Below are 14,568 nucleotides of genomic sequence, written 5' to 3' on the forward strand. Positions count from 1 at the left end.
GTTAACTCAACCATTAATAAATAGACACATCAGCACACTTACATCATTTAAAGATGATAAGCTAAAGTAATAATTACCTTTTCTATATATAAGCTATAGCCTGACGTGTACCTATACTCGTATTCTTCAGGGTTAAAAATATAACTTGATCTGATGAACTATCAAAAATGTAAACAATAAAAGAATTGCCTCTGTAATTTATCCAGGATAAAAAAAGGATATTTTCTTTTTATATTTGCACATGAAACTGGGACAAACACTTTTTTTTTGCTCTGCTGTGCACTTCTTGTTGTATGGTCTCAACTTCAATAACGTTCACTTCAACCTTTATTATGGTCAATTAATTATGTAATCATACATTAAAAGATTATTGAAATCAATTGCTCATAAAACGATTGATTTGCAGCTGTATATTTTTTGTCGACTTCAGATTTAATGTTGACTCACACACACACACACACACGATCATAACATTTATTTTGAAAGGAGTGACCGGACGTCCCTCTCTGAATGTGTCCGTCTTGACCCGGGTACCGTTGCCCGTTGAGTCCGCTCAGTGTGGGAGAACAGGAGCATCGCCCGGCAGCGGCAGCCTCTCCGGCCCGGACACACACGCACATCTTTCTCTTTTCTCTGGATCCAAACATCGCAGATAAAAGATGCCTGCAAGTCAAAACGTCCAAGGTGATGAACAAAACATCCAGTGTGTGATAGCTGCGTGCACCGCTAGCTTAAACTGAGGCTGTGTACAATGGAGCATCAGAGGCCGACCGGCAGCTCCCGGCTCAGATAAGCTGGTGTCGGTGTAAACAAGCCTGCTGTTGAAATAACTCAGTGTTTTCTTCCAGGAGGGAAAACCTTCGGACTGTTGAAGGAGCAGCAGAGACAGAAGCTGGAGGAAATCAACAAGGTAGGAGAGTTGCCTTCATTACCCGCCTCCAGCGGCTCTAACGCCTCCTCGGGGGGATTTGAATCTCAGGAGCACACTTGACTCGGCATTGGCCTTGTTAGTGAACGCAACACCGGTGATTCACCCTTTCACTGCAGTGTGGTGTGTGGTAGCAGTGCTGTGGTTTACCAGCTACCTAGAATGCCTCATACACACACACACACGTGTACTGCAGGGATGCTCCTGGTGCATTTTATTGATTTCACCCTCAGGCTCGTGTCACTACTTGTTGCTGTCACACACACACATACACACACACTCCCCTCTGATCACATTGAGCTGTGGCTCATCTAAACACGTTAACTACATCAAAGTGGTTAAATGGTGTTTATGTGGAACACACCCTCAGATAACAGGTGTCTGAATGAGCCCTTTGTCTCACAGCAGGCCTCATTCCGCCAGATGACTCTGCAGCAGCTCCCACACACTATCAGTGTGTGTGTGTGTGTGTGTGCGTGTGTGTGTAATCTGTGTTTCCCTCCCTTCTCCTCTCCTGCCTGTCATCAGCTGCCTCCTGCGGCCACATGAGAAACCAGGTCGCTGCAAGAGATCAGCCAGGAGCTCATGTGACATCTCGTTTCCAAAACACTCTCTGCTTCCTCAGTACAGACTCAAATTGTGTTCTGGTGTCTTTTATTTGTGCTTTGCAGAAATGATTCCCACATTCCTTTAGGGAGGTATAGAGCTAAAAATAACTGCCACACTGTGATTACATGCAGGGGGGGTTGTCATCTCTTATGTTTGCATCCGTGGATCCAGTGGGAATGAAACTTTGGATCCCAGCACTGCTGAGGCTGGTTATTCAGCAATCGATATTTCTTTTGATAAATTGAAGAAATAGGATGAAGAAAGGCCTAAAATCCACTGGTTCCTTCTTCACTCATACAAATGTGTAAAGTTTCTACATTGTCTATCATATATAACAGAGAATCTTTGCTCACCGAGACAGAACATTTTAAAACATCAGCTCGGCTTCTTCTCCAGCGGCTATCGTCAGATGATGATTTAGCCTCTGGGGCATCGGCTAATATTTTGGGGCTTCCAGTTCAGACAGTGAATATCTTTTGCTCTCCACAAAGACTGTTTACCTGCAGGCGACCAAAGCCTGTTTAAATGTGATGATCATTGCTACAGGAAATGCAATATTTAGCCAAATTGTATATTAAAATAAAACTAATCACCAAGTATTCCATTAATCATTACATTATACAGCAACATTATCACTTTCCAAGAAAAAAAGCTGAATATATAGGTTTAGTTTCTGAAATCTTTTTTTTCCCCAGATATTTTTCAATATTTTTATATGTTTTATAGACAATGCTGAAGAATTCAGATCCGTACAGACTCTCCAGTTGACTGATATACCGTGTTTGACCTCTGTATTGTGAAATATACTTTGATACAGACGGATTTCATGCTTTGTAATACTTGGCACTGCACTTGTTCAAACACACTCACATTCTTGGACACACAGGACATTCCTGTGTGTGTAGAGGCTGCAGCAGTGATTCTGCAGCGCTGAGTCAGGTGTCCCTGATAAACATCCACCAGCCGTGTTTATCCTTTTCACTCTTAATTACGGGCTGGACCAACACGCCGAGGTCACCGCAGAGAAAACCTCCCTCTCTGTTTTTCTCCTCTTTTTCAAAAAGACCGGAGCTGAATCCCATCACGGCAGAATGCGTCATTATAATTTCATCAGGACAACTCCCTCCTTCAGGCTCTTTCCACTGCTTTGCACCCTTGTGAGGTGTTCCACTTAATCATCACACTGATAAGTAATTACAGTCCACGGGGGAGGAACATGATACGATTGTGAGTCATCACTCTCAAGTAGATTTTGACACATCTGACAGGACGCAATCATCTTAAAGTCTGTAAAGCTGTACTTTGTATGTGGGCCTCTTTCCTCTTTGATGCTCTCTACTCTGCTGGGATTCCTCAGGGAAACCAAGGGCTCAGAATGTTTAAAGGAGTTTCACTTTCTTTTAAAGCCTTTAAAACATTTTTTCCTGATCATTTTCACGGTATTCATTCCTTCCCTCTCTCCTGCAGGAATATCTGGAAGACCAGAAATACAGGGATGAAGAAGACCTGGCTGAAAAGTTGGAAAGTCTCAAAAGTAAGAAAATGTTTTAGTCTTCGAAAAAGTACCTGCTGGTCTGTAGTTGTTGGATGAACTCCAGAGGATGTCCGGACATTCTCCAGAGTTTTCCTTTCACACAGGAACAATGCAGCAGGAGATTCTCTGCTCAGACACTTTCTTAACACCACAGAAATCTCTGGAGCGTTCAGGTGAGGGCTGGTGCAGCAGGCAGAGGCAGCACATGACGTGTAAATTCAGTCACGGACATCACACGTTTTTGTTTACAGCACATTGACACCAGCGTCAGCCCTTTCCACATCTGAGTGTCTTCTATGTGTGTGGAGATATCTGTGGTCTCTTTGTTTTTAAAAACATCACATCAGCTCATTTCGGACATTACCCAGACTTCTCACTAGGGGACTGGCCGGAGCAACTCTTGAGAAAGTCTGGAGCCTCTCACTTGGACATTTGTGTTTTCACATGCGGGAGAAATGTAAGAGTGCAGGTCACGTCTGAAATCAGCTTTATTGAGGGTGTGTTCCTTTTTCCTGGCTTTTGTCTTACCATCAGTGTTTGTATATTTGCTGGCAGTCTGCAGACACCAACATAAGTCTTCAGCATTTTCTTCTCTGTGGGAAAGACGGACTGCTGAGATTTCTAAGAGGTTTTCAAAGCCAAGTCCTCAGCGGCCTCAGAGGAATGTGCCGTGGGCGTTCCTCAGCTTGTTGTTACAATATTCCGAACTTTGCTCAAACTCAAACCTCCTGGGGATAGAAGAAACGGCTGCCGGAGCTTATTGGAATAAAATTGCGTGATTTACCAAAGCACTCCTCCCCATCAGATATTACATGTGCTGTTTGCTCTGTGTGCACACAGACTGTTTGGTTTCCTTTTTCTGTTGAGGGCAGTTTTATATCTGCAATATAGAGCTGTTTATTCTAACAGGCAGCGTATGTCTTGAAATGAGAAATATGCTCCACTGTCCTACTTACTGTCTGTGCTTGCTGGAGGAAATGGAGCAGTAATGCATAATCTGAACAGGGACTCGACACAGAGGTCCTGGGAGTATTGCAGATTTATTTATTTTTATCTTTTTTCCCGCCTGTTTCCATACTGTCCTAGTGACCCAGAGGTCATCATCTAAACCACACATCAAATCACATTAATGCAACTCATATCTAAAGGATATAAAACATTTACTCTATTAATGTTCAAATAAAGCCTGCAGCAAGTTGTTGCATAATTTGATTAATTAGAACTTCCTTAGTGTTGTTATTTATTACAAGACAGATGCTTGTCACTACATTAACAACTGAAAATCGTATAATTTCATTAAAAGATGAATAATTTAAACACCAGCGCAGGTCCCACCTTACCAGAAATAAACAGAGCTTCCACTTATTGAAGAAATTATAAACATTTTATGGAATATATAATTGAATTTATTATTTTTTAGTATTTGCCCGGTTTATTAGGTTCAACTTCAACAGTAAAATCTATTTCTATGAAGGTTTTAGAGGTATTGATTAATCTTTATGGCCATTTTAGAGGATGCACTGTTTACTTCTACTGTAATAGTGTTGTTTAACAGTGTTGCATTAAACCGGGTAGTTTCTCATATTTAATCTAGCGATACCAATGTGAAGAACAGAACTTCTCATTATAATGCAGTATAATTCTATAGTTCTACATCTGTAACTGTGAAAATAATAATAAAGTTAAACGGTATACAGCACCTCTGTAAAAAAAATAATGTGGATGGCGCGGTGGTACAGTGATTGTAGCACTTTGGCCTCACAGCATTCGGCTTCTTCCCACAAAGACATGAAGCTGAGGTGAAGTGGAGACTGACTGTGATTTGTAAATGGTGATCTGTCTCATCCAACGTTAGCTGGGACTGGCTCCCTGCAGCCCTCAAAAGATAAGTGTTGTATAGATCATGAAATAGAATGTTCAGGTCGACCTTCTGTGCAAAGTGCCTTCAGATAATGTGTATTATGATTTGGCGCTATACAATTTGAATTGTGATCGTCTGGTCTGAAATATGTTGCCACAGGTGGAGAATGTAAACGGTAGAGCGTTCCAAAGCTTTGGGGCAGAGACAGCAAACACACAGTAACGCCGTCCCTTTCAGTCTGTGTTTGTGAAACAGAAACACAATTCTGTTCATTCAGTCATTTGCAGATAATAGAGTTTGCATCTGCTGAATGTGCTTTATAGCTCAGTTACCACACAGGAAAACAGGAATCACGTTGTTTATCGAATGAAGAGAAGCCCACTGTGACACTGTTATCTGCCCTTAAGAGTCTTTTTAAAGGATGTGAAATTCTCTGCTTATCTTGGGTCAAAGTGTTCAAAGAAATTATCTTTACTTTATCAGGTCTCTATTTTTACTTATGGAACACACCTTCAAATGATAGTGTCGAGGTTTCATGGACAAACTCAGATTGAATCACTGACCTCCTTATGAATGTACGTATGAATGATTTCAGCAGAAAATGTCTGGCGGTGCCGAAGTTGTTGTTGTTGTCTCCTAACATCATTCGTTTATGGAATGTGGGTCCGGAGGAAATGCTGAAGACTCGAGTTTTGTTCAGCTGAGTCTTTCTATGTGGCTGCAGATGATCAACAGGCTGTGATACGACAAGTGGCCCACTCAAGAACTGCTTGTGTGTGTGTGTGTGCGTGTGTGCACGCGTGTGTGTGTGTGAGGCCCACTCCTCTGAGTTTACGAACAGTGTCAGTATTGTCCTGTCCCCCTCCCCATGGGCTCCCACAGTTCCCTCTCGCTCTCTCCCTCCTTCCCAACACACACACAGAGCTCCCATTGTGGGACAGAAATAGCAAGTGTAATCTGACTAAAGAGGTCTTCGGGAAAACAGAGAATGGTGAGATTTAGGGAGAAGTGGGAAAATGTCTGTCTTTTGGTATTTGATAACAGCAGAAGAAATTACAGTATTTAATATTTACTGCATAAATCATTCTACCTTGGTCGGATAAATCGACAGGTAACCACAGGTAACCGTTTGGACTCTTATAATCTAAATGATTGTATATTCTCTATTGTGATCATAAAAATCTGCCACTTAACATGAGCTTTCAGGTGTCCTGAGTATATATTGACGTTTTAGTCCACTGCAGCGGCCGCAGGTTCCGTTTTCACCCGGCACTTTGCTGCATGTCTTCCCCACACACCACTATCACTTTGTCCAATTAATAAAGTCCATCAAAATATCTTTAAAGAAAAGGAAGACTAATCGTGTGTCTTAATAAGCATCGGTGGCTTGACTGTATGTTACCAGACTGGCAGAATCTATTTAACTTTGTGGTTGTGAGGGTCTGAATTCAGACATTTCCCAATTTTCAGCTCCGATATCTTTGTTTTCCTTCCTTCCTGTCTAAACTTTAACGTCCTGTGAGCCTCTCGCTCTTCATCTGTCTCTCACGTCAGCCCCACTCAGCTGCTCTCCAACACACGCAAAACACACACCCAGGAGAACACACACACACACACCTGTCATTATCATCTGCTTGTGCCTTTCCTTCAGACAGTGCAGCTGTCAGCAGCATAAGTCAGGGAGATCAGTGGACAGTGTGTTTTGCTGACATGTTCGTAGCCAGCTGGAGACTGGTGTTTATGAAAATGTTGAAGTAGTTGAGTTGTGTGTGTGCACGTGTGTGTGCACGTGTGCACGTGTGTGTGAGTGAGACAGAGAAATGATGAGTGTGAATACCAGTGTTAGTAACCATCTCCTGTGTGTGTTTGCTTTGCAGATAAATATGCTGAGTTTGACCTGAACGACCAAGGAGAGATCGGTGAGTAATGGCCACCACTAAAACACCAAGCTCACCCCAGATAACAACTGTCAGCTGACCCGTGTGTGCTGCTGACACGAGGGAACAGTAATTAATACTGTGTGTGTATTGTCTGCGCGGTGTGAGCACAGGGTTAGAGCAGGCTCGTGTGTCTTGTCTGCGTCCTGAACGTAAAGTGAGACCTCACTGTACTCCAGTCTGAAAGGCCTCGAGCAGATGTGAGGCGAACTGTAGCAGAGGAGTCAGACAGGAGATGTGGCCTCTGTCTGCAGCTCCAGAAATGTTTACTTTTCATCTCGACTAAAATGTCACAACTCTTGGATGAATTGCATTGAACTTGGTAGAGACTCTGAAATAAATTTCAATAACTGTAGGAATCCCTTTTCTTCTAGAACCATCATCAGGTCTACATTTAAAATGGTACACTTCTTTTCTCCCATTCATGCTGATCAGTTAATATATAATAATTATTTGATGAGAACTACCTAAGATGTCAGAAACCTACTCTATGGAATTGAACCTTTGAGCATGCAAATGTGCTGATGTTAGCATTTAGCTTTAAGCAACAGTTTACCTAAGTACAACCTTACAGAGCTGCTAGCATTAATGTAAACTCTTTGCTGCCTATAGTTTCTACTTATCCATGCTTACAGATCCTAATTGAATAATATTGCAAACTTTGTCCGGGTATATGAAGTCAAAAACTAGAAAAACAGGAGTCAGTTATCGCTGGTGAACATTTTCTAAAGGACTTTTCTGAGTGGTTCTCCAGTGATGTGGTGTTGCACGTCCATAATGTGGAGAAGAGACAGATTTAAAAAAAAAATAACAATGGTCTAAATTGAGCCAGCAGAGACTGAGAGATCCTGACTTTTAATCCCTAATATGAGTCATGCCCAAAAGCCGACTTTTCCCATAGTGCAACTCAAAAGTGTTTCATTAGAGCCTCCCTGTCTCCTAAATGCTTCCATCTTTCAAATCCCACAAAACTTCAGGGTTAAAACCCAAAATGAGATAACCCTAATGACATGAAAGATTAGAGCCACAGAATTTCAGGGGTTGAGTACTTCTCCTTTTACTGAATAAATTAAACTGGATTAAAAAATATATGTTCTGAAGTTCACCACAGGTTCTCTTTCATGTTGGGAAGGGGTGGGTGAAATGAGGAGTCTTCAGCTGCAACATGTAACTTCACCTCTAGATGTCACTAAATTCTACACACTGAAACTTTAAGGCATCACATGCACGAATGACGGTGAATGTACAAAGAGAAAAAGTTATCTTGCTGAGATTGGAAGTGAACTGAAGGTGAAGGCTCACCGCGGCTACATTTGAGCATGTGTGACCGTGGCCTTACACTCCGATAAATACACAAGAATGATTCACGTTCTGATCCGATTGACTCTTGCTTCTCGTCTCAGAGATGATGGGTCTGAAGCGGATGATGGAGAAGCTGGGGGTGCCCAAGACCCACCTGGAGTTAAAAAAGATGATCGTTGAAGTGACGGGCGGCAGCAGCAACACCATCAACTACAGGGACTTTGTAAAGATGATGCTGGGCAAGCGTTCAGCTGTGCTCAAACTGTAAGTACACTCGTGTGTGTGTGTGCGTGCGCGTGCGCGTGTGTGTATGTCTGTCAGTCATTTTACAAACTTAGCTTTGCCTTGAAACCATCTGCTGATTCATTGTGTGTCCACATGTCTGAGAGAGAGGATGTGACTCATGTGCCGTGTCGGCCAATCGTTTCATCCAGCAGCAGGGGGTGTGGGGGATGACTTGCGATGACGTAACCACCCACATGCTACTTTAGTCGTTAATCGCCATGGCAACAAAACCCATCTATATAGCTTATTTATAGACAACCAATCCTTTTCTTTAGCTGGGATCATGTGCTTAGATAACTGATTATAGGCTAGTAACCACTGACAGTCACGTAGCGCTCACAAGACAGAAACAACCAAACTCATCAGATTCTTTCAACAAAAATCTTTTTGCACCATATAAATTATTTAGCTTAGAATCTAGGACTAGATGGTGAACATCCCTTGTACGTTTGAAGGTGTTGTGCAGAAATGAAGTTACCGACTACCAGTAGATGTTAGCAGGTGTTAGTGGCCGCTAGCAGATGTAAGGGACATAACCTCAGTTGTGTACCTTAGGGTCATCAAGTGTTTTGGCCTTGTAATCAACGATACAGGCTGAACTTCAGGGTATACTGAGGCTAAACGGAAATCTGACTGGCTTAGTGGCTTGTATGGCAGTATTATGGCTCGCTCAGAAGATCAGACATCATTACCTCTATGCCTTTTTAAACTGAACACTGTCCCATTTTAGAACATAGGACAAGATGGAGAATATCTCTTGAACGTTCTACCGTTTTTCAAATATAATACGTTTTTTTTTCAGTGACCCCTCGAGGATAAGGTGACACACAGTAATTAAGGCTGTTTTAAAAACGGTTAGCATAGCTGGTGTAAGCCTTTTAAAGCAGTCTTGCTCTGGGTCACACTGCAGGAGCCAGAGTGTATCGGGTGCTGCATTTCAGCTCTGCTGGATTAAGATGGCTAGACCATTCAGTAGATAAATCTCATAATCCCAGAAACACCCAGCAGAGAGAAAATTCATAACGCATCCGCCTTTGCCCTCAACCATTTCTCGAAAGTGTGTCCTATAATCCCACAAACTCTATTTATAAATGTCTCATTCTCTCCCTGGCGAACGTGTCCAATCTGTAATATTTGTGTTTGACAAAGTAGATCACTGCTGAAGCTGAAATCCAGAGTTGCTAACATTAAATCTGCTACATACATGTTTCATCAGTGTGAGGATGAATGGTTTTAATGAGTCTTCTTCCTTCTTCCTACAATTACTATATTGCTGTCTCTTAAAGGTCCAGTGTGTAAGATTTAGGTGAAAGGGAACTATTGGCAGAATTTTAATGTAGAATAATTGTATAGATATATAGATATATAGATGTATAGATATATTGTATAGATTGTAGTTTTCTTTACCCTAGAAAAGGCGCTTTATATTTAAATACTTTATATTTACATTGAGGGGACCCTCTCTATGGAGGCCTCCATGTTTTTTACATGAGTCCAGATTGGACAAACTAAACACCTTTTGAGTTTTTATGACAATTAAAGGCTACCACAGGTTCTTTTTCATGTTTGGAAGGAGAGGGTGAGGTGAGGGGTGTTCAGCTGCAACATGCAACTTTAACAATAGATATCTCAAAATTCTACACACTGTACCTTTAATAATTTTAGTTTTTCCAAAACTTGTGGCAGCCCACTGTCCCCTACACTCTGATAACTACAACTGCCTTCTGTGCTGCTGTTTTTGTCTCTCACGGGAGGAGAAGGGAGGAGAGGGGAGGGAGAGACGAGGGGAACAAAACCGCTTCAGAGCAGTGTTACTCAAAGCATTTGGCAGGAAAACAATTGTTTTAGTTGCAATTAGAGAGAAATGATTGAGGTCAGGCTGCACAATTTGGATCAGGTTGTGAAAGCTCTTTGAATAAAGTTACTATTAGTGCAAGGAATACACAGTCAGTCATCTAGATGTTTTTATGGTCCTTTTAGGATCCTTCATTTTATTTTAGCAATTTAATAACAAGTAGCAATAGCTGTGATTCATGTCTCTTGATTAAACTGTTTTTTTTAGGTTTTACTTCAACCAAAACTCCACTTTTTGCTTTGAAACTCCATAAATCAGGATTATGTTTTGAATTAGATTATCACAGCGTCCTTTACTGACTTATTTCTACTGAGTGCGTGTGGGCTGGTGTGTATTTTGGTCAGACTTTCACACAGTAACAAGATTAAGTCACTCGTCTATCGCGCTCTTCTGTTGACATAGGGCTGATTAGCCTAATATAGCAATACGCTAACATCACAATCACTTTTGATTTATTTAAACTCTTGAATCCACATATTTCAAGTTATACACTTATTTGCAAAAACAAGACATTTAACCTTTCACTGGCTTAGTCGGTAAAGCAGTGGTAGCTGATTGATGACTGTCAGGGGGGGTTGACTCGACCGACTTCATCCAGCTTTGTGGATCGGAGGAGGTGTCGATAGTGTGAAGAGATTGGTTGCCAGACAGAGGGTTGAGTTGCCGAGTGCCGGTTTCGTCGTCAGGATCATTGCTCCTTATGGGCTTAGCGGAGCTTTGCTGAGTTTTCCAAAAAAGGAAATTAAAGACAGGCATTCGCTGTGAATAGCTTCTGTCAGATCCTTCACTCCACTGTGTATGGACTAAATCACCATTCCTCTCCATCCCTTTGTGGTTTCCCTTCATTCCTCTCACTTAACTGCTCGGATAGTTCTTACCCAGTGTGTAACTGTGGCTCTCTGTATCCTCCAGGATCTGCCCCCCCTCTCACACTCACACATCCTGCTTCTATCGCTCACACTTCTCTTCTTTTACTCTTTTCTTTACTGTCCTCCAGCCTCAGGGTCTGTGTTTACTTTTTGTTTCCTTTATGCCTTTCTCCATTGTTGTGAAGCATCTATCTTTAAATAAAGTTTAAATAATTCCAGCATAAAGTTTCAGTAGATCGACAGGAAAGGAACTGCTTTGATAATCAAGAAATAAAAAACAACAAAAATGACCTACTTCCTGATTCTTCCATGAAAGGAGTTGTTGCTGTTCTCCGTCCTGTGTGATGATAAATTGATCATTTTGGGAGCTTGCAGGCCGTTAGTCAAACAAAACACGTTTTTTTGAAGACATTTCAGAAATTCTATTACTCAAGAAAACAAATGTAGATAAATTGAAAATAAAAATAAATACTGTTGAGTGTGTTGCCGACCTACTTTCAATAACACGCACACAATCACATGCAACAGATCACATGTCAGCGACTGAATTTTTACACTCTTTACTGCAATATGTGGTTTTTTTTAATTATCACATTGATATGACATAGGCAAATATAACTATATGTATGTATATGTCTTTGAAAATGGGGCCTTAATATATATTCAGCCTTAATTACCGCTCATTCTGTTACTCTTTAAGATAAGTTTTGATGTGCAGTAGCACATATGGTGCTGCCAGAACAGCTTCTATGTGCCTTGACATTCTGTGAGGGGCTCAATTGAAGCAACAAAAAAACTCTTAGTTTCAGGGATCTCTACACTAATGAAAATCTACTGTGTTATGTTATGAGTATGAGACTCAATTACTGCCTGTGGTTCCTGTTAAATCCTTCAGAAAGTCACAAATATAGATAAGTATTGCATATTTTTAATCGGTACCATTGTTTTCAACTTTGATTTGTTTATTTTTTTTCCATTTCCTGATTCCTCTCTCTGCAGAGTCCTGATTTTTGAAGACAAAGCCAACGGCGCTGCCTGCAAGCCAGATGGACCCCCTCCGAAGCGGGACATCGCTAGCCTGCCTTAAGTGTAGCTTTCAATCTTGGGACTGCTAGTGGAGCAGAGGGACCATCAGCGGTTGCCTGGAATTGAACCGTTGTCATAACATGTGGAGTGTTGTGTTAGTGTGGGACCAGTGATTGAAGAGGTTATTTTGTGAATAATGTGCAAGGTGTCTGTTATTTGGAAGACTGAGACCACAACTCACTAAACGATGTTTGACTGTGAATATAATTATCATCCTTTTTTTCCCCCTTAATTACAATGTAGCATCTATAGTTGTCATGTAATCTGCTTGATGAATTAAATTTTGTAGTGTGTGTTTCATGGTTATATTTTAAGGGAAGACTCTAACAAATTCTCCAGATGTCACCTTTCTTTCGTTCTTTCGCTCCCTCCTTCCTCGTTTCTTTGTTTCGTTTTTTGGAACGCACTTCATTTTAACAATGTGAGAGAAGGATGCTTTTTGGAGAAGCACAAGGAAAACGAAGCAGTTCTTCCAACACATTTTTTTGCACTGTCCTCTGTGGTCTTGAATGGATTCCTGCCAGGCTAATCTTAGTCAGCGTCTCACTTTAGATCAGGTGCCAGAGATTACAGGCCCAGCCCATTTCCTCTGGGTCACAGTCACTGGCCCTTTGAGCCAAAATACTGATCTGGAATCAGTTAAGAAGGTTAACATGGTTGCTCATCTGAAAAACATTTTTTAAAAGATGCGTGTTGAATATTTACTTGCACTAGCGGAAAAAACAAATTGGCGATGGCGTTGGGACTTTGATTTTCAGTATGGGGCTGGAAGTCGACTCACTTTTAGATCTGTAGGGTTAAGCACATGTTAGATTTGGAAGGAGTGTGATTTACAGGCACACACTAGCAGAACAAATGTACATATACACTCCACACAGTACAATCATATTCTTTCCAAGTGCCTCAACATGCAGATACTGTAGAGCTTAAACACAGATTGAAAAAGGAGGGAGTGCACACAGGTGTTCAGTTCAAGCAGTCTTCTTACGTCTTTGACAGTTTTAACGTTATTTGTCAAACTGTAATGTTTATGGTTTCTACAATATTTTGAGTGACTGACATACATGTGATGGATTGTTGTGTAGTTTCTTTGTTTTCCCTTCTTTTCCTGTTTTTTATGTCACTGCATCGTTTAACCGGCTCATTTGGTGATTTGACTTTTAACTCATACACTACCTTCTTCATTTGTTTTGGGTTCACATTTCTTCCAGTCCATTCTCTCCATCTCTCTCTGTTCAACTGGGTTCATTGTCCTGGGAATTCTGTATTTTGTGCCTCAGTGTTTGTCTCAAGTCTAAAATGTTTTTTTTCCCCTCTACACTATTTACTGTGAATTTGCAACATGTAGTAGTTTTAACACACATAACATGTTTTAAAGTATTTTTGTCATTTTCAGTCGGTAGTTGAAGCTTTTTTGTGTTGTGAGGTGCACATTGTCTGCAGACACCAAAGGAATTAAAATTCTTGTTACACCGGCGACGTTCTTAGTTTTGGATCGTTTATTGCAGTAAACCGAAGTAACTTCATGTTTGGATGAAAAATGTCAGGTACTAAACACATGTCTATTATGCTTTCAGCAAGAGATTACACACTACATTGAGAGAGAATAGATGCAGTAAGGTTATGTACTGTAGCCTCTTGTCTTGTACATAGAAAGGTAAGATCAAGCTGCAGGGTTTTAAACAAGATCACCTCGCAGCACATTTGCCTTGATACAACCTTTGCATTATTCATTTTGCAGTTCAGCAGCTATGACAATTATCCAGTTCTTTCATATGAAGATAGCGTGTGTGAGAATATCTGTAACTCCTATGTGGATGTTTTCATTCCATATTTGTTTTTCTCTTGTCATCAAATTTTCATGTCGTGTAATGTACGTGCAGCTGTATGCATTCACACTCTGAAGCAATAAAATGTTTTTTCATGAAAAAGTAAATAGCTGCTTCAGTGCAAACGGCCTCGAAAGGTTTTGATTGTGTCTTGTTTTATTAACGTGAAGGCCATTTGCATTGTGTTTCATTGAGAGGGCGGTGTGTGGAGGTAGTTTTTTAACAGGCGGATTCAGCCAGATTATAATAAGCTGCTGTAATTAAAACGATGATCAGTGTCGCGTGTAACAAACTGCCAGGAGCTTATGATGGCACAGTGGAGGAATAACAGAGTTGGATGGAAGGAGAAATGAAACATCCAGCTCATGGTGATGGGGACACCTCAGGGTTCACATTAGGTCTCATTTAATCTTCTGTGTCTTCAAAACTCTGCAGCATCAAATTTGTGTTTGCTCCATCTTTTTGTAATCCAT

At 41.0% G+C, this 14,568-nt stretch overlaps 1 protein-coding gene across 1 annotated transcript; it reads left to right on the top strand.

The window, feature by feature from the left end:
- The first annotated feature begins 506 nt into the window (after positions 1 to 506).
- Positions 507 to 12,589, top strand: aif1l (allograft inflammatory factor 1-like). Its single transcript, XM_020082494.2, has 6 exons — positions 507 to 684; positions 849 to 910; positions 3,005 to 3,071; positions 6,810 to 6,851; positions 8,273 to 8,435; positions 12,180 to 12,589. The coding sequence occupies exons 1-6, from the start codon at positions 660 to 662 to the stop codon at positions 12,265 to 12,267; spliced, it is 447 nt and encodes a 148-aa protein (XP_019938053.1). The 5' UTR covers positions 507 to 659; the 3' UTR covers positions 12,268 to 12,589.
- The last annotated feature ends 1,979 nt before the right edge of the window (positions 12,590 to 14,568 follow it).

The sequence above is a fragment of the Paralichthys olivaceus genome, chromosome 18 (genome assembly GCF_024713975.1).
Source record: "Paralichthys olivaceus isolate ysfri-2021 chromosome 18, ASM2471397v2, whole genome shotgun sequence".
Taxonomy (NCBI): domain Eukaryota; kingdom Metazoa; phylum Chordata; class Actinopteri; order Pleuronectiformes; family Paralichthyidae; genus Paralichthys; species Paralichthys olivaceus.